The sequence below is a fragment of the Egretta garzetta genome, unplaced genomic scaffold (assembly GCF_000687185.1).
Source record: "Egretta garzetta isolate BGI_Z169 unplaced genomic scaffold, ASM68718v1 scaffold252, whole genome shotgun sequence".
In the NCBI taxonomy this organism is placed as follows: Eukaryota; Metazoa; Chordata; class Aves; order Pelecaniformes; family Ardeidae; genus Egretta; species Egretta garzetta.
This window is the reverse complement of record NW_009259028.1, coordinates 1,649,085-1,673,361: the sequence shown is the minus strand read 5'-3', so window position 1 is coordinate 1,673,361 and position 24,277 is coordinate 1,649,085. Positions and strand designations below refer to the sequence as shown.

At 38.2% G+C, this 24,277-nt stretch overlaps 1 protein-coding gene across 2 annotated transcripts in view; it reads left to right on the top strand.

Moving 5' to 3' along the window:
• KIF16B (kinesin family member 16B) overlaps positions 1–24,277 on the top strand; it is a 132,235-nt gene that overhangs the window by 83,305 nt on the left and 24,653 nt on the right. For both annotated transcript variants that reach the window (XM_035890246.1, XM_035890247.1), the window contains 2 exons: positions 1,540–1,662; positions 8,682–8,771. In XM_035890246.1, the coding sequence (XP_035746139.1) occupies positions 1,540–1,662; positions 8,682–8,771 (213 nt within the window). The remainder of the gene's footprint in view (positions 1–1,539; positions 1,663–8,681; positions 8,772–24,277) is intronic.

The window sequence follows — 24,277 nt, the reverse complement described above, 5'->3', positions numbered from 1 at the left end:
CAGGAAAAAATTGCTTACATTTCTACACTCCAGAAATGAGTTTTAGTTGAAAAGCCAGTAATTTGGGGAGAAGTGAAAGATGGGCAAAAGGAGAGGAGAAAATATTTGTTGTGTAAACAAAAGTCACTAAAAGTATTTTTCCATTCCAATGCAAACTTTTTTGTATTTTCACAAAAAAAAAGAAGTTTATGAAAACACCTAGATAAAGTCATTTAATGGGAACTAAAATTTGCTTTCTTTGTATTTTCTTTTTCACTACTCTTAATGCTAACGTTACGGGAAATGACTTTAGCATTTATAATTGACTAATGAAACAACAGCCTCCACTTCTCGATAGCCAGGTGAGGATGCCAAAAAGCTGTCTGTAACAAACAGCATTCAGAGAGGCATTTATGAATGGGTTTCAAGCTTTTCTCCAGCTCCTACACAGTCTCATGTGTACTGAGAGTCACCAAGAGTTGCTACAGAGAGACCAAGTGTCAGTGAGCAGAAGCATGAGCCATGTTCACGTGTGGGGATAGTGTTAGTCAAGACTGAAGAATTTTGACCAAGCAATGTGTCTTGTGGTAGTTGCCAAGGGACTGAAAATGAATGTTGAGAATACAGTATCTACCTAAGTGGTGGATAGCATCACTAAATACAAATATATAACATGGTCATAACTTTAAAGTGATAGTTTTTCAATCTTTTTTGGTTATTAACTTATACTTGTCATGGTGCTGTTATTTTTTAAGTACAAGTTCATTAAGCTTTTCAGACCAAATATGTTCCATTGACAAAGTGGAGGACTTCCTAAAAGGCAGCTTCTGTACTTACTCACTGGAAATGCTTATATTACTTTTGAACACCCTCATGGCAAAGCATTAATCTTCTCAGTTGCAAAAGTACTTTATTTTTGACATAACTTCAGAGTTACAGATTCCATCTGGCTGTTACTGGAGGGATGTGCCCTCATTACAATTACCTTTTTACATTTTTTTCATCAAGACCATGAAAATTTATTGTAGTTGAGTTTTCTGTTAATTAGAGATGATTTAAAGAAAGCAGTAGGAAACTGTTCTGACAACGGATTGCTATGTTATATACACCTTATTTCATTATAAAATGAGTTTGGATTTAAAAGTCAAAGATCTAGGTGATTTCTGAATGGCCTCAATCCTCTGCAGCTTTGCATGATATTTTAAACAGGTTTGTTACATAAAGACATACAAAAAATACGTCTGGCTGTGAAGGCTTGATTCATATATTTATTGTTTTCAGAGAGGGTTAATACAAAGTCTTCTGCTTTCCCTTGTTTTTGATACCTAAGCTGAAAATGCCTTTTCAGAGAATAAGCAATATTTTTGAAGACATTTCACCTCAGTTTTTTCATGCATAACAAAATGCTAGGACTTGCTTATAAAAGGAGATCCACTTTGTTTTCAAGTAATTCTTCTGGCAAAAAACATTTTCTCACTTTTAGTGAAGTTCTTTTCTTTTTTTCCTTATGTAGTGATTTTGGTTTTCCTTTGTTCTCCCTATTTGGTATGCACATGAAAGCGGATGGTCTGTCGTTCTCTGGGAGCAAATCCAGATGACCTAAAGGACCCAGTTAAAATTAGTATTCCTCGCTATGTCCTGTGTGGGCAGGGAAAGGATGAACACTATGAGTTTGAAATCAAGGTAAGTGCTTTTCAGTTGCTTCTCCTTAACGTTTGGGTTCTCTGTACACTTGTTGCTTGCATTTGTACAATGGTAACATCATAGTAGCAACAATAATAGAAAAATGCCTTTTGTTTAAAACCAAATAGTTCCTAGTTTGCTCTGTCCAGCTGTTGGTGTTCACTGTGACAGCATCACAGTTAGCAAAGATGGAAATGGCAACTCAAAACGCACCTGAGAATCTGCAGATTCCAGAAATCACCTTGCTAACCCCAGTGAAATGTAGTTTTTGTTTCCACAACTGGAAGTTTTGGTTCTGTCTCTTTCCTTTATCTAAGTGGCCTCAGTACCACTGAATAAGAGAGATTGTGAGAAGGCACGCACAATACAGGATACTTACAAAGACGGGTGTTTTCCAAGTGGATCGATTGTACACAGGAGGCTGATGGTCAGACTCCTGGGGTGAGGTTCCAGATCCAATGTCAAATAATTCAACTGAAGGTGTTGCTGACATGAGGATTAAATGCATATTGGTTATAGGAAAGCCCTTTATTGAGATGCGAGTGTCAGGTATAGAGAATTATTAGACTTGAAATATTTACCTGTAATAATGAAAGCATAATTAAAGTATTTTGCACATATCCACAACAAAGGCTTGATTCCTTTCTGGCTCTCTTCATTGTTCTGATTCTTCCCACCCTGCTTTTCCAAGGTCTTGCTTCTCTAAACTGTTATCTGCTTCCCCTCCATTTTAGTGGCTTCCTCAGTTGATTTTCTGTGAAGAAATGCTGGAAAAAATGCATATTCATTATGTTTCCTCTGGTACTAAGCCAGTGTTTTTTTCAAAGCAAGATGTGAGGTCTAATTGGAAATGTGCTCTTGGTGCATGTGGACGTGTAGCATAACTGATGTACATGGCATCAGAGACAGAATTGGCAGCCTTCTTCCCTGAATGTACTGCCAGATGCTTCATTAGCTGGTGTAAGTTGGAGGAGTGACCTGCCTTCACGGCATGCAGGACCATTTTTGAGCTGTGCTCACATTCTCTTTTGTGAAGGCTTTTACTGAGATGGGCGATCTTTGCTCTGTTTGAGCTAATTAAATTTTCATCTCGAAACATACTGCACAATTTGTGGATGGAATACTTGCTTTTGCCTTTTGAACTTTGAATTTCCTGGGGCCAGTGAAAGCCCAGAGCCAAAGAGATGTTGAGAGAAGAGTAAGTGCGTACAGAACTTCCCCAAGGACTGTTCTAGCTGCCAACTGTTTTCAGCATGTGGGACTTAAACTGGGTAATGGTTACTGAAGGTAAATATAGTAAAAATATATTTTATCTTTTCAGTAAGTTGGTGGATTTCTTTTCCAAGTATTCTCCCTTCATCCCTAAAACCCATGTAAGCATCTGCGAGATCTTAGGATGAAGGGGCAGTTAAAGAGTACATGCAGGAGGACTCGGACTTACCTGGAAGGAAATGTAATAGAAGAAAAATGTTGGAAGGGGGTGGATTTTGTTAGCCAGGAAAGAACAGGGTGCTCTGGCTAAGAGGGGTGTATATGGGACAGCTATTCTCTTCTGTCATACTTGCCAGTACCATATTTTTTCTCTCTCTCCTGTGCTATTTCTCAGCTGCCTCTGAAAGAAACTGCTGCTTAAATAACTGCTTTGATGAAGTTCAAAGCAAAGAAATGGGTGACATACAGGGTAGGGAATGGGCTATCACATTAATAATTGTATTCAATTGCTGGCAACTTCCTTAGAGGAATATATATTTCTACAGAAGCTCCTACGGACCTTAGCTTGGCAGTCTTTGGGATATTTCTCGTAGTCATTCCCTTATACAAATTGATCAACTGTTGATGCTTTTTCTTTTGCTTCCAGGTCTTTGTATGCCACAGTGGGCTGCTTTTGCTCTGGTCAGGATTTGGCTCCAAGCTACAATCCACAGACCTTCCACGAACTTCTCTATTTTAAATCTTTCTCCTGCAGAGCTCCCAGCTCTACTTTCATCTGTATGAATCTTCAGCTGCTGATACTTTTATTCTGTGGGAAATCAGAATACATGGTATAGGGAATTTTTTTTTGCCTTAAAAGTCAGGAAAGTAGGAAGACAGGGCAGGGAGAAGAGAAAGTCTATCTGTTTATTTCATCCCTTCTTGATGGGCTAGGATACAGTGTCAGTTGTTGAAATAATTCCTTATTTCTGCCTTGCTTTACTTTGCTCAAGTTTATTTTCAGGTGATCTTATATCAGAATATGTGTTAGTCTTGAGGAAGGGCTGGGTCGCTGTTAATCTCGTTTCCTTTGCTAGTTCCCAAATAAGCTTTCTTCACCAAGGTTTCTCTTGCTCTTGGGAAAATGGGTAGCTGACCTATCTGCATATAACAGCATTTAGAAATCTGGTGGAGGGACAAGTCAGTTGATGATTGAGTTGAATCATAAGACAGTCCCCAAACCTTTGAATCCTAGTTATCTCAGAAGTATTTTCTTCAGCAGATGTTTCTAATCATTGTGTTTGTAGTTAAATCCTGGCATATTGCTGTATAGAAGGACAGATAGAATAAATTTCTGTGTGTAACAAATGCATGAATTTCTTCTTGTGACATGCAATAGCAAAGATTATTTCCTCTATATGCCAAAAGAGAGAGAGTTCAACTTTTCTTGGCAGCATTGTGGTCAGTTCGTAAGTCTCTCAACTCTAACATACCATCCAAAAATACTTTCTTTCGGTGCAGGTTCAGCATCTTGTCCATCTGGACATATATGACCTTTGGGAATGGGCCAGCAAGTTGGTCTGTCCACTGAGGTTCTTCCACTGGATACAGATCCTACTTTAAGATGTTGAGTGACTCCCATGAGAACCTATTGGAGAGAGTTCAAAATAGAAAAAACCCTATGCTTTATTAGAGTTAAGGTAGAACCTTCTTTTGCAGCAAGAGATGTCACGGAGCTGTTTGTGCTGGTCTGCAATTAAGTATTCAGTAGGAATAGATACATTTCAAAAAAAGCTTCAATTTGAGCGATAGTTTTATATGTTGTCTTTAAAGACATGATGAAACAGTAGTAACTTAATCAGGTCTAAACATATTTATGTTAGAGCTGAATTAAAGTACCAGAAAACTATTCTTGTATTCTCATCTTCCTTTCATGTCATTGTGATACGCAGAATATTCAGACAAGGCTGTGCTAGAAACAGCGTGTGGAAAGAGCTTTTGCGCCGATAAGACTGTTGGCATCTGTTACAGACAGTGCCTGTGGTTGCAGACAGTGCCTATGGATGGCAGAAGGAGCAGCAGGCCACCAGGGAAGGGGGGACTCCAGCTCATAAAAGCACACAGGGTCTTCCAAGAGTGGGTGATGGAAGCAAAGCCCGGAATCAAGCACTGCAAGGGATCCTCTGACAAGAGGGAAAGTTGTAGATAAGCCTGCTCATTTTTATTCAGCTTTCCCTAGTTGTTCTGACTTCTCTCATTTTATTTATCCTGTTTGATACTCTTTCAAAACTGGCTTTCTTGTGTTTCAAAGCCTTTCAGTCATCTCCAACAAGTTCTCTATAGGAGAAGGATCAGGCGGATGCACCCCAAAGCAGTGCATTTTCCAGGTCTGGTCACAGTTCTGTTAAGCCAAATGCTGTGGTGTGCTCAAAATGTCCATGTTTCTGGTCAAAGTTTCTTTCTGGAGTAAAGCAGAAGCAGTGCTCATTGATACGTAGTTCTTAAAGAAAATGATGCATGCCCTGTATCCACTTAAATTAGAAAAAAGAAAAAGCCTAATCTTCTCTCAGCTCTATCAGATTAATACCCTCAATAATGAAAAAAAAAAAAAAAGTCTCAAGAAATTTTTAAGCAAGTTTTAGCTTCTCAGATGCTGTATTCATAGACAGTGTGAGGAACAGTTTCAACAAGGCCCATTTGGAGAAATAGGAATTTTCACAATTACTGTAGACAGTTTAAGCAGCCCAGATAAGCAAGCTGAGCATGTTCTGTTCTTTCTGATTGCTTCAGAATCAGGTGGAATATTTTTGTTTGTTTGTTTGTTTTTTATCCTCTATGGTTTTACTTCTGTTTCTGTGGGGCAGAAGGGGAACAAATTCTCTTACGTATTTTACAGTGAAGTAAGTAGAAAATGTCTGTTTCTTAGGTTATTTTCTGTCAGTCACCATGCAGGAAAAAAGTTAAGGAGACAAGACTGTAGAATCTCTTTTCAAATTTGTAAGTTTTACATAGGAAATAGTGTGCTTGAATAAAAAAAAAAAGTCACAATTCTAAGGCAAGTCTCACATAAGTGCCCAGATAAGGATATTTTGAAAATTTGTCTTACAGGTTTACTCAACCGTATTTTTTTTATTAAGAAAATATTTTACCTATTATATTAGCAAATTACAAGTAAAAAGTAAAGTGCTTTTCAAATTTGATTTACTTGCTACTGTTCAAAAAGATAGGCATATGTCTCAGTCCCATATTTACAGAGCCTGTATAGTCTGTCATACAGCTTTTTTAAATGGGGGAGAAGAATCCCAGACCAAACTGATTGGATCAGCTGTAGAAGTAAAGGGCCCTGTTTTGGAAATGCTATTGCTATGCCAGGTGTGCTGTAATTCTCCTATTGATCCTAATGTTATTGTTGAGCTTTGGGGACCAGTTAGAATTTTGTTTAGCTTTGGAATTCATTTTCCAATAACATCAGCAGTAACAACAATAAAATTTTGCAATGCATTACCTGCTGGCCTTGTTACAAGAATTAGGAAAGTAAACGAAGAGGATGACAGGGACCACATCAGGTCAAGCCAAGCCACCAGGGAATGCTCTAGAGAAAATCCTTCAGTTCTTAGGCAGCATAGATACATGGCTTTGCTGTTTTCCTTCCTGTCCATCTCTAACAAGTTGTTTATTAAACTTTATAGAAGAAAGCTAATACATAATTGGCTACAGGCAATTTGATTTGGGTAAGTTTGGTCATTGGCAAGCTGACATACATGCTCTTCCCTAGGCTGTGGGGCTGGAAGAGTCCTGGATGCTTTGTGCTCCCCTAAAGGCATGCTTCTGTGAAAACCCTAGGGGGAAAAAGGTCACTTTTGATTTAACATCATGTACAAATTAAATTATCACAGCAAAATTTCATGACTCAGAAATATTAAGATACAGAATTAAAGCAAAAAGAAAGCAGAAATAAGCAATATTTTTATTTTATGGTTATCCATTGCACTCTTATGTTCACTTGAACATTTAAATCACAAAGCCCTTGAAAGTAATTATTCAGAACAAAATGGTTAATTGGTTCATCAACATCAGTATAACATGCATATTCCTGCATAGTTACTTTTTTTTTGGTTATGCATGTTATGCCTATGCATGTTAAATCCATTCACCTGATTTGTAAATTTAGAGAAACTATTAACAATATATTGAGGGAGGGCAACTGCATGATTTTTTTTAATGAGGAAATATAATCCATCATGCAGATGTCCTAGTAGCAGCCAAGCTTATTGGTGGCATGAATGTTGAATTTAATCAGAAATAACAAATTTGCATTGTGGAGATGTTGCTAGAAGAACCTAAGTTTTAATATTTGTGAAAGGTATTGAGAAGGCAAATTTTATTTACTTACATATTTTAGTTAAAAGTAGAGGTAAAAATAGGAAAAAACCCTGTAAAACCTAGTTCCTGATGTCACAAGACACAAAATCATTTTTGGTTTCCAAAAAACTTCCCCAGTTTCCCTTTTCTGTATGCAGCAGCAAAGGCAAGAGGGATGGAGAAGGGTGGACCAGGGATGAGTTTGTTGGGAGCATGGTGTACCAGTTGTCAACAGTGGTGCTTGGATGCTGGTTTTCTCTGTCTTTATTGGTCTGATTTCTTTTTCTCCTACTGGTTATCCTGCTCCATTACAACTTCCTTTACCTCCATAACTTTCTGATATGCTCAGTAGTGAGGGAACTACTTGTTAATTTTAGGAGTCACTTTAAGATTAAAAAGCCTATGTCTTCATGAAAAGTGTTTTATGAAAATGCTTATTTTTCATCTTCATGCATAAAATGATAGCTCGGCAGAGGTAATATCACGTATTTGACCTGTGAGATTAAAAAAGCAACAATCTTTTCAGGTTTAGGCAACACCAGTTGGCTTTTTCCAGCTCTGCTAGTCGGTGTAAAAGAATGCCTGCTCTCCCTGCAGCATTGCTTCTTGGTAGCCTTGGATCACCAGAGCTACAGAAAGACTTCACTGTAAAATCAAAGGCTCCAGTCACAGCACTTTTATGACTCACTTAAAAATTCCTTTCATTGATTCAGGCAGTGAAAAATTTTCTTTCCCTGAAATTTTTGTGAGTTTCTCAGTTTCAGTGAGGATTTAATGAATAACTGATGGTAAGGTTGGCTTGCTTTCCCCCTTCGCTCCTGTTGCTATGCACTTTATTCACAGGAGTAATTCTGTTGATTTTAATGAAACTTCCTGTATAAATGGGATGTTCATCAACGTGTTGATGACATGGGCCAGGAGTGTTTTGTAGGAATATCTTCTACCGAAAGCCAGCATGTATAATTTTTTTACCCTACAAACTGGAATCCCATCCTAGATGGTAATGAGCTCTTTGTGCCTGAGAAACATGTATTTATTATTTGTCTGTGTATCTGTGTATATGTGTGTGTGTATGAGAATATACACGTTTCTATGAATATATAGAGGCTACACTTGCTTGTGCTGAGTGTTATTCATTCATTGGTGGAACACCCACTGATTGTAATGCTGTGAGCTGCATAGCTGCACCAAAGAATGATTTGGGATATTTTAATGTGTTTACAGCCTTGTCAAACCACTCTGGAATAAGGAATAAATGCATTCAGTTTTTTTGCTTTGCAATCAGTGCTTCTTATTGAATACAGTTCTGTCATCATAATGAAAAAAAAGTAAACCTATAAAAGCTTATGAATTTAAGAGAACTAAGAATTGTCTGTTTTAATATCCTAACTTTGTATACTGAGTGGTTTTTAGTGTTATACATTGTGTGGTTTTCCTTCTGTTTCTTTTTATATTGTCTGATATAGATAACAGTCCTGGATGAGACATGGACAGTATTCAGGCGGTACAGTCGTTTTCGGGAAATGCATAAAACTCTAAAACTCAAGTACCCAGAGGTAAGTTTTGGTAAAACTTCTGCAGGAAAGGGTGGAGATAGAGACTTGAAAATAAGTTTTCTGAAAGATGTTTACTCAAACCCAATATTCCTCCCAGACGTATGCTTCTAGTAAGACTGGCAAGCCCTTCAGCAGTTTAAAGCTCCAAGGCTGCTAGACACAGGATGGATGTTGCATGCTGTTGCTACAGTGAAACTGCGACTCCATGTGCTGCCTCTAGCCATTGCTGTTTCGTTCATTGCAAGATACTTGCAGTCAGATCATGTCATCCTGACAACTCCTCATTTAAAAGAAGAGCGTTGTTCCACAGATACCTTTTTGTAATAGTGGCTTACAGGTTTCTGCAAAATGGAAAATTGATCTTTCTGACCACCTCAGAGACTCTGGGCATTCAGGATATGAGGAGCTGTGCCTGACAGAGCTCTAGTTCATTGGAGTGAGCGTTTGTAGAATTACAGTTGTTGGTTTCCCCATCTAACTTTTAATTATTAACATTTTGCTTCCTTTCCACTTATTCCCTTGGATATTAGAAGAAATAAATCATTCAAGCAATTGAAGTGATCCAGATTTGAGAGTTAGTACAAGTAAAGAAGCCTGGGACATATATTCATGGGTAATATATTAAAAAACATTAATATGCTCGAGAGAGAGAGATGCAGTAGTGTGCGAACGCTTTCTTGGTCTTCATTGGCATATTCTTTAAGCTAAAAACTAATTGAGCATGGAAAGACCTTGACTTTTAAAGAATAAAATATGTAGACCTGTGTTTTGTGGAGGTTCTGGGACTTAAGATCCATTCCAAAACAGTATGAAAACCAGAAATTGAAACTACCATGCACCAAATATTTAACAAACAGATTAAAAAAAAAAAAAAAAAAAAGAGAAAATAAAATTAAGTCATCTTTTCTGACTGTCAGAAAATTTTAAAAGGTAAAAATGAGTTTTGAATGGAAAATTGAAATGTTCTCTTTCCACAAATGCTTTTAAAAATATTACTTGTGGATGAACATCAGTATCATATTTTTGACTTGAATGAATTGCCATTTCCTCTTGGATCTTATAGTCTGTCAACAGTACCCTAATTGTATCTAACTCTTGAAAAAGCAGCTAGGCAGTCGTCTGGTTGAAATAGAAAAGGACCACCTGGAATGCCTCTGCAGACAGATCTTCCCCACGTAGGACAATGTGTTTGAGTGGCCTTTTTCAGAGTCCATTATTGGTCCTGACAGTACATTGAGGAGCAATTGAATTTGGCTTTTACGGTTATGTCAAAGGGAGAGAAACTTCTTTGTGGTGTGTAGTAATCAGGTTCAGGAGGAATCTTATGTTCTTAAAGCCATTATTAAAATGTCCTGTGTACTGCAGCATATTAATGTCACTTTTTTTGTATCAAGCATTTGTGACTCACAGTAAGAATTCGGGCTTTTTTGGTGTTACAGAAGGGAGTAGGGGGGTTATTGTTGTTTTGCTTGTTTTGAAGAACCATTAGAACATGGGAGTGGTATTACTAGGTCAAAATGAAGTCCAGCATCCAAGAGCATACAACTGAGAAAAAATCCTAGCCTAGAGCAGAGGTACATAGTTCTCTTTATCTTAGAGTCTTCCCAGCTGAAGTTGTTTTCATTGCAATCAATATTTTTCCTGTGGATTTTATCTGTATTTTCTGTTCTCTCTACCACTCACTTTATAGGCAACTTTATACAGGCAATATATTACAGTATTATAATTATAATATATTTTGGTTTGCTGCTTTCTTTTTTTAGCTTCTTCCCTCTGTTTGCGGTCATGCTTGCAAGGTCAATACATTCCCTAGTTTAATCTGCCAGTTTGTTTCTTATTGACACTTCTGTGTTGCCATATGTCTGTGTCTTAGGTAAACTTACTGAGATTCACAGCATGTCCATTAACAGAATTATTGGTTTAACTACACAGATTAATACATTTCTCATTTCCACATAGGAAACATGTTATAGTATGTTTTATTGAGTTATCTGTTCCCTTCTCAACAATTTTTGTAAGTTGGGGCAAATACCAAGTCTTGTAAGTTTGCCAGTATAACTTTCCCTAAAATATGATACTCTTTGGAGAAGCATAGTAAAGTGTTTGGGCTTCTAATATACTTGAAAGAACTGTTCAGTCATGTTACTTTCTGAAACAAGTGATCTCTAGCTTTAGTAGTATCTTCTTCCAGCCTTTATTGAGCCTCCACTTCACAGCAGCCTTCAATAAATTATCAGCAAGGTTCAAGTATGCATATCTTTACTAAGTACAAAGCACACCAAAGTTCAGGAGAAGTGAGATAAGCATTTGATCATGTCATCGACTGCTTTTAGATAGGTACTGTCACTTAAGTACCTGTTTTGGAAACTCTTGCTAGCACTGATGCTGTCCATTCTATTTTATGTAGTACAGGCTGTTAGGTTGTGTCCACTCCTGCTTTAAGACTTAGGGCACCACAGGGAAACGTCAGATTTGTGGGTAGAAGAAACCTAGCTAACACGCAGTTCATTTCTTCTATTCATCAGCATTTCTACAAACTACTGCGCCCTTGTTTCTCAGAGGGGAAGAGCACATTGTGATGGATGGAACACATAATGTCACGCGCTGTAGTAAAGATTTGGTGTTTGTTTTCTTTGAAGGAATTCCATTATTAATGTTACATATGTGAATGATCAATGGCTTCCCGTATTTCTACCTTTATTTAAAATAGCCTTAATTTATTATAATTTTGGATTAGTTCTTCACCGTGAGTAGGAGTTTGGTTTGTTTGGTAAATTGAAATAATCTGTCTGCTTCTGCTCATCTGTCATTGACCTAATTTGGGATTCACCACGATGCTAAAATGCATTTTAATACCAAAGTTGGCGAAGTTGTGTCCTTAGTTACTGTGTATTATTCCAAAGAAACTTGATCCTGAAAAGCAATGTTATCAGAATCCATCAGAGTTGAATTTTATTTTGCATAGTTCACCTTCCAACTCTAAATTAATATTTATAATGAACAGTGAAAATACAGTGGATGTGTTTAATGTATGAGTGTCCTGCTTTTAGAAGTGAACTTTACAGCTCATTAGTTGCTCAGCTCTGAGTTACTACATCAGTATTTTAATAATTTGCTGATCTCGCATTTCGTGTTGCTGCCACTGAATTCCCAAAGGAATGTATTGGCAAACTGATTTATTGAGAAGGTTTTAAAAAAAAAGAAGAGTATCTTTTTCAGAAGCAGAAACTGTCTAATGTCTTCCAGTCTTACAATATACCATATATTTTATATACCTGCACATTTCTTTTAATGTAATTAAGTGGTTGCTGACAACTGGATATCTAACTGAAATGTGTCACGTGCAAATTTTGAAAGACGAGATTGTGCCAGAGGCAGGTAAGTACCAGCATTTTAACAGTGCCTATTTTTTTTAAGTCTGCGTGATTGTCATTTGCCCAGCTTCAGCTTTCTTATGCTGCTAGATTGTTAATGACTCTCTTATTATTTCTGGAGTTTTAATTAAGACCATACTTGGCTTTCAGTGCAGTAGTGTCTGTAATGAATATACTTTTTGTTTGTCATTAGTCAGAAACAGGAGCAAATGGGGTCTTCAACAGAGAATTGAGAACTTTCAGAGTAAGATTCTCCTTTTTTTTTCCTCCTCCTTCATCTGTTCATGGGTTTGAAATATTACTGGTTTATGCAGAAAACCTTCCCTTCCTGATCCCCATCTTGCTGTGAGGGAAAGCTCACTTCCCATCTCTGTTGGTTCCAGAGGTTTGAGTGATGCACTGTTGTGATGGCCCGTACTCTCCCCTTCTTACCCCTTTTTTGTCTCTTTCCTTTTTCAAAGGAGAGCAGAGGAACAGTTGTCTATTTGTCTTCCCCTACCCTAATCCAAAGTTGGTTAATTCCCTCATCCATGTGGATGTCCTTAATTCCTTCTTGCATCCACGTACCACAGCCAGGTTTTGCGGGGCTTTCACCATAGGCTCTGCTTATGGAGTTGCCAGTCAATCTTCTTGAAACCCCTTTCCATGTGCATAAAAATCTCTACATGGTGTTAAGGGAAGCACCTACTATTGAGGCAATATTATTACTAATAGTCATTCTTGACTTAAAATATTAGTAAATCCATAGAGAGCTGCCAAAGAGAAGCTAAAAGGTAGGCTTGCATTTATAGATTCGTTCATGGAGATAAGGACATTTGTGTGTAGGCAAGATTTCTGCACAAGCGCTAAAGCTATTGACTTCTAGCTTATTTAACAGAATGGAATAATTTGTGTATTTGTATTTGATACATGGGTTCTGTATATAAATATATATTTGTATCTTTCACAGTCCAAACCACAGAAGGACTGTTTATAATTATTAAAGAATTTTAGGTTGTAATTGAGCCAGCTTCCCCTTCCACTGGTCTGGATTTTGTCGTCTTACATGGCTGAATGGATGCATAATTTTAAATAAACTTAAACCTTCAAGCCAAAGTTTCCCAGTGATCTGCCTCTACCCCCATCTGCTATTCCCACTGGGGAAATGAGTGCACACAATATATTGCACTAACACATGAATATCATGAGTCTTGGAGATTAGAATTAGCGACTGTTGCTTGGATGACAGGGTTTTTCAGGTACATTAAGTATTGGACAGTAAAGATTATATTTTATAATCGTTAGGAAAAAACGCTGTCTGGCTTTTTTGGTTTTTTTGGTGTGTGTCTAGTGTTCTGGAGGAAAGGCTCTCATCGGTAGTGTTGATGAGAGTCATATATTCCTTCTTTTTATTTCTAAAGATAATATCCTCTGCTTATCAGAAATCTCTTTGTTTGACAGAGCATCATTCTGTTTGAGTGAACTCGAGGCTCTTGTCAACTGAAGGAGTTAACAGGCTGCTCTTTGTTTTGCATACCTGCAAGAATTGCATGAAAATCAAAGAGCAGAAATTTCTCAAGTCTTCCAGAAATAGTATGTGAATGTTTTTGAATATATATTGAATTCAGAGCAATTGTTGCAAGCTTATTTAAAAAATATTTTTCAATATTTCAAATTTTTCAAAACTCAAAGTAATCTGCCCATTTTTTACTGAAGGTGTTTTGTATTGCAGAGAAGAGATACAAGAAATGTGTTGTATCTCAGTGAAGCCAGGTCCTGTTTCATCCATCCACACTGCCTTCAACCACCCAATTTTATGTACATGTTTGCTATTAAAATACAAGACAGCTGTTTTGTAATCCTTTCTTAAGTTCTTCTTAGACTCTCTTTCTAGTATCACTTATTGTTTAGGAGTAATTCGGCTCTGTAATGATGAATGAAGAGGCATGAACTGTTCATTTAACCACCGCTGTCTGATCTCGCTGTCCTTTCCTTTTGCCTCTGTACTCCTCTTTTGGGTGACTGCCAGGAAAGGATCTCTATTTTCTTTTTAAGTGGTCCATACATCTGGTGCTCTTGATAAGTAATACATGGAGGAAATCTTCAACGTGAAATGCTGGCATGGATAATGGTGAGGGGATGAGTTTGAGGTGAAGACATTAATTTTAGGAGAGCATCCTTGGACTTTGGGAGAGATTCTCTCCAGCATCAGTGTTCAGAATCACTGATAGAGAAATGCAATTTTTTTACTAACTTTCAAGACATGATTGGTGGGGGTTTGGGGATTTTTATTCTTCTCTCCGATAGTCTCAATGACAAATTGGTAATTTCTGTGTATTTATGTAATTATTAAATTATTTTTAAAAGTTTTATCAGAGATGCAGAGTTCTCCCTCCTAAGGAAGAAAACAAATGGAGAAATTAAAGCAGGAACAGAGCAGCAGACTTGTGCAGAGCACTTAGGGCAGCATTTTGGCTGGGATCTCGGCTGCCTGGCTGCTCCGATTCTGGTTTGTAACTGTGCAGCTGTAGCATTTCATTAAATGTAAAATTTGTGTTAATCTCCTGGGATTACTTTGAAAGGGAAAGGGTGAGGAAGCAATAAGTTTGGAATATTTGGCTTGCAGGGCTGGCGAGCCAGTTGCCATGTAACTGGTGAGCTCCTGGAGCTTAGGAGCTGCTTTGGCAGCAGAAGTCGAAAGCTTGTTGCATCAGAGCTGGCTGCTGCTTTTACCATTGGATTTTCTCATTTACTGGCATCAGTAACTGTATATTTAATGAATGTATAAGTTTTAGGTATTATGCTCGCATTGAATGCAAACTTCTGGACATTTGGATGCTTCAAGTGTTCAGTTGTAAGTAGTGTAAGTCACTATAGCTGTAAGTCACTGTAACTGAAAACTTTTAAGATGATACTTAAAATTAGTTTGTTCTGAAACCTTCAGTCCTTATGCCAAAGCCTTGATCCTGTGGTGACCAAAGTCCTAATCCATTCAGTTTCAAAGTTCAATGTTCATTGAGACTGATGATTAGAAACTCTTGTGACGAAGAAGCAATTTAAATCATAGGTTATATGTGCTAGAGAGCGCAGGGCATAGCATATAGGAATGAACATGATGGTACAAATCTTGCTACAAATGCTGTCTCATTAGTTTAGAAAGTTTAGGTTTGTCTGTATATGGATTCTTGATTCAGGTTCTTTTAGCCTCCAGGAACTCCATGACCCTTAGTGAGCACAGTCTATGACAATATTTATAGATTTATTTCTGTATTTGAAAATTTAATCCAGCGAAGAAATAGACTTGTTGATGTGTTCTGCCTAGACTGGAAGGATGTTTCTGGATATTAACTAGCAAATCTGGATATTTTATTTTTTAATAATCAAGAATATGTACTGTAGTTTTGTTTTTATACAATGGAAAAACATAAGGAGTAACAAATTTAATATGACAACCTTAGGACAAACACCAAGAATGCATAAACAGTCTAAAAGCTTTGGTTTTGCTGGAAACTGTACATTTGGGTACAGATTAAAATGAAAATTGTTTGCAACACTGATGGGCTTGTAAATAGCAAATGCCATGATGTGTATTAAAAGAATACCTCTGGCTGAATTATAAGTATATAGAAAAGCATTTAGAAAATAGTTTTTGAAATATAAATCCTAAACTAAAGGTAGGCCTTAATTTTTACTTTCTAGCCTGGAACTTTGTTAGCCTTAGTAATGTATCTTTCCGTAAATATTGAAAGAAAAATAAAGTAGTAATTTTTAGAATCCATATCTGTGTGTAAACCTTATAATACTATTATACAAGCATGTGATTATAGCCTTCACCTTTATTCAGTACAAATTACAGTAATTATGGTATAGATAATTTTAACATTCATATCCTTGTCACCTACAACAGCCAGGAATTACACACACGGGAGGCATGTTTTGTCACATACACGTTTCCAACTCCCATTCCTAATTATATTATGCTCAGAGCATTTTGAGAGCCTGCAGGTTTATATATGTAGTGCTTCCATATCAGCTTTAGTTTGCCACTAGCTACAGAAGTGATTTAGGAGGTGTAGATCCCTAAATGCTTCGTCTGGCCTTTCTTTCTCCAGTGCAAAACTTTTGGCTGCTGATATTTTTAAAAGAGATTTTAGGACTTTGCTTAGTACATCTGTGTACAAATGAACAGGAGAATTTATTCCCATAAGTAAAGTGTGAAAAACATCACTGCTAACCATATCATGTAGTTTAGTGCAGGTTCAGTTACAGGGAAGTGTGTTCATTCCATGTGGCCCCTCTGAATTCATAGCTGCTAACCAGGACTGGAGCATCTGAGACACAGTAAACCCACTGGTGTCTTTGCTTCCAGCATAATACTCAGTTCCCAATCTATTTCTAGTGGGAAAATGAATTCAGTGCATGAATTTCTTGTCGTAAAACTGAATCTGAATGTGTAAGAGTGATGTGAAAAGCCCAGCTTTGGGATTAATTTCTGATTATTGTTGTTTTCTTGGCTTGGTACAGGGCAATTTTGCAGAAATACCGTTTTTCTATCTTTCCTCCTTCCACTTTCTCCCTCCTGTGCTTTGGTCAATGATAAGACCTGGGGTGTTTTTGGTCTGTCCTGAGTAGCTAATGAAACCTGTGAGTTTCCAAACTCTTCTCTGGGAAAACACCATTAGCTTTATAGGTCTTTTGATAAATTCAGCCTGAGACAAGATTAACGGGCAGGCAGACATCAAATGCCAGGTCTCATTGATTGTGCTGTGCAAAACTCTTATACGTTAGTAATGCAGAAATTGAAAAAGGAAGCATTTGGAGTGGGGCAAATCCTTCATCTCATAATTCATGAACCGTTTGACAGAATAATTGCTTTGATTATTTGATAATCAGATTTTCAGGGCTCTGCTCAATTATCAAGTGAATTTGCGTGATATCAAAATATTCATGTTGTTTTAGCAGTAAAATAGTTTCAGAGGGATAACAGCTATCTGTGAGAGTGGAATGCCTTTGAGAAGAAAAATTGCTGGACAATGTAACTTGAGGTTTAGGTGCTTGCTGAGATTCAGCTGTTTCTTAGCTGTTCCTGACTATAGGCTTGGAACACCTTAGGCTGCAACCCTGTGTCTCCATTTTCTTCCTGCTTAGAGAAAGGCAGAGGGGGGGATTGGAGTTTTTGCTGTTTCTTTCTTTTTTTTTTTTTTTTCCTTTTTTTTTTTTTTAATGATTGCCTTGTTTTGGAGGACTTTAAGACTTGTGCTCTGCTAATCATTAGCTATTATTGACAGTCAAGCTGTCTTCTAAGGGTTTTGTGAAGAACAACTTGTTCTCACTGTGTCAGTCAGGGATATGCTGCTAGATTAAGTAGACTTTTCAGGTAGAATCCTTTAGTTTTGCTTGATTTAGGACACGATGACCCAGCTGTATCTCTAGTTTTTGTGAAAATACCCAGGTTAATTTTGAGCAAATAATGTAGATAGTAGCAAAATCTGTCTGGTTCCAGCTGTGCTCCCTGTTGCATTTTTTTCCTTACACATATCGACGGTATTACTGACACAACTGCAGATGTGAAGCTGTTATGATAAACCTCATTCACTGCCTAATCTGGAAGATTATACCAAGCTTCTCTTGATCTTCACGTGGCAGCTTTTGAGCAGGGTATTTCAGGGTTGTCCTCTATCTGTTCATTTGGAACCACTGAGAGAATGAACAGAAGAGTACAGGTTGCAGATTTTGCAGCACAGTAAGAATATTTAGCTGTTTATTTTGGCATTGGTGTATTAAGCAAATGAGTGACTTCTTACCTAAACAGGATTGAGATATTGATGACTGTTAAGTGATGGATGCCCCCTTCAGATAAGAGTGATGTAGTCTGCAAGAAAGAAAAGCTCCTGAAAAACAGTTTTCTGCCTCCGTATTTGACAACAGTCGTTGGAGTGTAAAGGTGAAATTGAAGCACAGTTCCCATATCTCTGTAGGCCCCATTTGCATTCCCTATAGTAGCATTTCAAAGCGTCAGCGGTGAGTCTCCCGCCCCAATCATCACCCTGGAGGATCCTACTCAGCTGCCAGGGAGCAGCAAGGCTGGAGCTGCTCCGCAAGGGAAGACAAGCCAGGAGCTGAGGGTGGCCGCAGCGCAGCTCGCAGTGGGGACCTCGGTGGCCAGGGTGCAGTCCAGCAGTACTGGGCAGGGCCAGGATGGTGATAGTAACCGCTCCTGATGACAGTCAGGGATCAGCTGGCCAGGCGGGGTGACAAGTCAGGTCCAGGGTCCATCCAAGAGAGGCCAATTGCTAGTGAAACACTGAGAGCCACTCCGTCCAAGAGATGCCAATTGCTAGTGAAACACTGAGAGCCACTAATTGTAACTGCAGTATTCTGTTGGAAATATTGCCCTTTTTAATATGTTAGGTAGGTTAAATGGTGAATTTGCTTTAAAAAAAACCACAAAGCAAAAAAAAAAACAAACATCCAAACCAACCTTATGGTTAGCATTGTTACAATTTATGAGAGACACTTTTTATCTAAGGGTCTTTTATAAATATTACTTTATCGTGTTTCTGCTAGTGAGCTTTTAGACTTGATATGGTGAAAATAATATTGTTGTTTCTTAGTTAAAAATGGGTTGACTTTAGAAGAAAGGAAAGAAACAAATTTCTCAGACCTGTGCAGCTGATAATGTAGTTCCTAAATGAGTTTCTAAAAGCCTTTGGTTTTGTATTCACAATGAGATCTTCCTGTAAGTCTCTCAGCATATTTTCTTGACTGCTGTAATGTAAATACATTAAAAAAAATAAATCTGGAAGGGTCTTTTACCATCTGTCTCTGCAACGCAGAACATACAGAAGGCTCCATCTTACAAGAGAGAATTGTCTATCCCACTGCAGAGCCCAAAGCAAGAAAGCCCAAGCAGTAACATTTATTAGACATCCCTGCATGATGAAAATCAATAAAATACAATCTCTTGTGGGTTAATATGAAAATAAACATAAAGAAGCAGTGGCGCTCAGGAAAAATATTGAGCTGCATGTATAGAATTGAAAATGTCAAGAGGAGAAGACTGAAAGTGGAGGATGTTGTCCAGTTTAATGTAGGGCTTATTTCAGAACCAAAGCCAGAAATAATAGTATGGAGGGCAAGCTGTCTGGCCACGTCTGAAAAACAAAATTTGTTATGGGGATATTGGTGATGTGAATGCGAGTGAAGTGAAAAAGCACACTTTTCATGGGTGCCAAATTTCATGAGCCAGTCTTAAAGCATTCAATTAATTCATGGTTACCTATAAATGGTTATGATGCTGTGAATGATAAAAAGAATCAAAGCTACGCTTCTGTTTGGCCAGTTTCTTCTGTATTGAACCTATTATTTTCTATCATGCTTAGCTCTAGGTACTCCTGGGTACTGATGTTACTTTAATGATTTGTGTTGTGCCATGCTGTTGGCACGAGGAGCGCTCTGAGGCTGTTAAAAGTGTACATTCTGTATTTTCTATGAAAAACCTGGAATTTCTTTCAAACAGCATCTGAACACTGCGTGCTCTAGTCTTGCTATGTCTTTTTGTGGGGAAAAAAATACAGCAACACTTCAGTATTTTAAATGCTTTAATTACTCACTTAATTCTAAGTCCAATTTAATTTTTATTTTTAAATTGGAGAATAAATAATACCTTCACTTTTAAGTTCAGCTCAATTTTTGAACAGTACCAGTATTGTTAAAGTAATTGCAAACTACTGTATTGCAGGGTTTTATTTGCATATGTAGAGTAGCATAATTTCCATTCTGGTTGTACCTGAAGGCTCTTATGTGCTATAACTCATTGTAAGGATGGTGTAAAAAAAAGTCATGTGGTCTTGTAGCCTTCCCCTCCTTTCCTGGGTTACTAAAATTTGTGTAGGTGGAGCAGTATCCCTTGTATGTAGACTTGTTGGGGACAGAAATATTATAGGCTTCTAGAAAGCATCTAACAGAAAATAATTGTGAAATTACTGACATGTAATCCAAACCCAAATACTTGCAATAGCCAAACACACCCTGTTTTCTCCCCTGCCCCAAATAATGATGTTGACTTTGCCATGGCATTTTAATCAAGTGTATATTTCAGTTTTCCATGTATGTGTGGTATATATATGGGTCTTAGTTTCTAAGCATTTATCTTCAAGTGCTTGATTGAGAAATTTTATTATACTTGGAAACAAATATCTATTCTTACCCACCACCATGACTGTAAAATCTCAAGAGCAATACTAAATAGGGTATTGCTCGTGAACCTGATAGTAACAGTGATCTTTCTGGTCCCCATAGTTGCTTTTTCTGTCCTGCAGTTTCAAAATCCTTTGCCAAGCAAGCTCCCGAAAACATATCTTTTAAGTTTATTACATTTAATTAGTTATCTGTCATTTTAAGCTTTACCTAGTGACAACAATGATAACGGGAGGAAAATCCCAAATTTGTATGAGGCTTACAGCTAGTTTCTAATCCTGTGATAAAGCAGCTGGTTCTATAATGTCTGTAAGAGTAGACATAAGTGAAAATTTATGTGTAACCTGTGACTATCAGTCACTCTTACTGTTGGAGGGGGGGACTAAGTAGTCCCTTTTAAGCTTCCCATTTGCGTGCTTGCACTGTGTTTTCTCTGGTTTTATAATTTTAAATGACGCAGAAGGCTAGCTAACTTCTCCTTGTAATCAGTCCAGTTTGTTGTGAGAGTTGCCGCTTGATATCTGTAACAAATCAAACTTGGAGTCATACTGCGTATTTGTTTGCAGGTGTATTTCTCTGTGACAGCTGTTCTTTAAGACCCTGAGATCTGCCATTAAATTTGAGTATTCAGAAAGGCATCCATCTAGTCAGCAGTAGAAATTATTGCTGCTCTTTGATGAGTTTTCATTATTAGCATTTCTCAAAGGCAAGGGTGACTGAAATTTATGGCATCAGTTGGCCACATGAGCCGGGAATGTTTCATAAATGCTGCCAGATGTCACTGAGATGAGCTCATATGAAACAAGGAAATCTTTTTGAGAAGAGCTGTTAAAACTGTTGTGGTGAATCCTCCTCTATGAAACTATTTCTGTTGCTGAAGTCCAATGGTATCGTGGCTTCTTGGTGTGCAATGAAAGTGGCCTGATAGCCAACATGACCTCAGCGCGGAGTGAGGCAAGGCTGTACACAGCCCCAGCAAAGATGGCCCACCTTGTACTAGTGCAGGGACACTTCCTTAACCTTGCCTGAAATCCCAGTGGGAAGATAATGAATCAAATCCCAAATCATTCTTGAAAGGAAAATAAACCCTGCAGAGAGCACCAGAAAATTCCTTTTCTACCTTCTTTTTGAGAAGTGGGATTTGAGCCACGCATTGATGAAGATTGATTAATGTGGTGAGCTTCGAAGACATGACCTTGCAAACCCAGCAGTTGTTGCCGTTTCTTTAGAGAAATAACCAAGCACCATGACCTGAGATTACATGAAAAAAATTAATGTTTCGTTTGCAAAATCACGAGCTAAAAATGTAGAGACTATGTGTTAAACTTCGTAGACTCTCTAGGTCATCACATACCATTGTCTTAGACCATGGTCTGCCATGCAGTATTGGTATTTTTCCCCCAGAGACTTCTATCTTGAGGCAAGGGATAGACAAACGAGGGAGCAAAAAACAAGGTTGCAAGGACATGGTATGTTACAATTTCTTCATGCTTATTTTCCAAATACATCTATGAACCATATTTAATTGTTTTTTATTTGGCTTAGACTTGTTTACATGTGAGATATTTATATCCTTTAGGTTGGTATGTGCTGTTTCTGCACCATCTTATTCTGCATCTTATTTCTACAGCCTGTATAGAGAACTTAATGTATTTTCTTTGCCATTTGGGCCAATTTTTGTCCCTCTTTCCTTGGTTGATAATGCTGAGCTATGCAGGTAATGGTTTATATTTGGAAAGATGCCCTGGCTGTATTAGTTTCTGGTTTTCCTAAGAGAGATTAAAATCCAAAAGCCGCATAATTTTATAGGTCTGTGAAAGGTTTGCATGAACTCTGATACATCCTATCACTCATTTTTATAGTTATTCTGTATTTAAATGCTATTGTACTGCTTATAATGAACAAAACAATGAAGTAATTTGTCAAATATTATATTGACCATCGTTTATGGCTCTATTTTGGTATGTTATTATTCTGACTAGTCTAGAAATTGCTTTAAGGAAAACACCCCTGTAATGCAAGGTAACTTCTTTGGCTGCAGTTAATTTGATTTTTCTCAGTAGCAGGAGGCAGACTAAATGCAGTTAAAATAATGCGATGATCAGCGACCTCCACATCTCACCATAGCTTCAAAAATGATTATTGAGTTTAGTTGGACTGCTTGTTTAAAGGAGAGACTTGGATATGAGAACTCTCAAGCCTTTTTGATAATTACAGGTGATTGTTTGATAGGCAGGTGGGAATGATTCAAAAACAGTGGAGCACAGTTAGTGAAATGCAAGAGAGAAATCTTTGGTGTCCAATCCTACTCGGTAATTTTGAATCGTCAGAGGGAGGTTTCAGAGAGGTTCGCAGGAGCTGAAATTTTTTTTGTGTGTTCTTATCCCTTTTCAGTGATGAATTTGAAATGTTCTTTGGAGAAACAGTTATGCCTGTCTGAGGAAGGTAACTGGCAAGCATGCCAGGAAGATCTTAAAAGTTCAAAGAGAGTTACCCAGAATTAGAGTCAGCAGAGCTGTGAGAACTTGTGTATCCTGAGAAGATGCTCATGTACTGGTGAATCCAGAGAAGCTGATCGCAGGAGAGGGGGTTAGTCACAGCATCTAGACTTTGACGGTACTCGCAACAGAACTGCATCTATTTATGGGAGGAGACATAAGTGCTTGTGCTTCTTGGCATGTCTTAGTGCCAGTATTGCAGGGGAACGATGTCAAGGAGGTACCTATTTATATATGGGTGATGTTCCAGAGAGATAAGGGGGGAAAAGGCAAGGAATTGTAGCCAGTCTGAGTACATTGGGAAAGCTGTAAAATTGGTTGACTGTCAGGTTAACCCTGGCAGGGTCTCCAATTCACTCTGGCATCAATGGAGATGTGTTCTGGAGGGGATAAGGTAGACCTGGCTCACTGGGCTGCCTGCAGTAGGGGCCAGACAAAAAAGCAACATGTAAACCAAGAGTTGCTCCTGCCAGCCAGAAATGCAATGGTTAAACCAGTTTGTGGGCAGGTAAACCTTTGGCACAAAGCAAAAAGGACAGAGAGCAGGAGGAAGAAAAATGTATTCTCATGTACATGGGGCAAAACATCTTCCTCCTTGAGAAAAGGCCCTGCTGTAAAGAGATGGGAAACCAAGTTGTGGCATAAATTGTATTCAGGAGATATCAGGGGAAAAAAACCAAAACCACAAGCACCCCAAACACCCCAAAACCAAAACTCCAGTACATCACTCTGCAATATGGTCTTTCTTGTATTTGTCGGAAGGGAGATATTTGCTGACTGATTTATTTAGAATTTTTCAGAGTAGACTCCCCCAAGGCAGGAGGGAGATGCCTGTTCCTTTGTGCATGTTTGAGTGAGATCCAGGCACTGCCGCCCATAGCAGCAAGGAGAGACAACACCAGAAAGCTGGAAACCTGCAGCTCTGGAGCTGAGAGACAGCAGGGGCAAGCCTAGAGCAGCTCCTCGGGTCTCAGAAACACTGCAAAGACCTGGGGAGCAGAGGGGCTGGAGCAGAATCCGCTTCCTTCAAAGCCAGTGAAGGACTGCCTGAGTTAGGCTGGCGTTGGGAACCTCCTGCGGGGACTTCTCTGCAGGGACCCTGTGTGTAGGAGCAAGGTTGCATACAACATTTTTCCAGTTCTGTTCCTTGGTCGCTTGACTTTTCTTTGGTTAAGGAGCTTAATTATCCTTGTTTGGGTTTTTTTTTTTAATAATAAATTGTGGGGTTTGTTGCCGTTCAAAAGCTGTTCAGTCTTCTCCAAGGAGTTCACTGCATTAGAAAGATGACATGAGCCCACCTTGGAGCTTTGGTTGATCCTTAGTTGCTCAGATATCCTGCCTCTTGAGAATATCAAATCCCTCTCTAGGGATGATGGTGTGGGAACAGGAAATTTGATATGGCAAATGGACAGTGGAGTAAGAAAAAAATTAGGTAGGTCAAGGGCAGGGTGGGGAA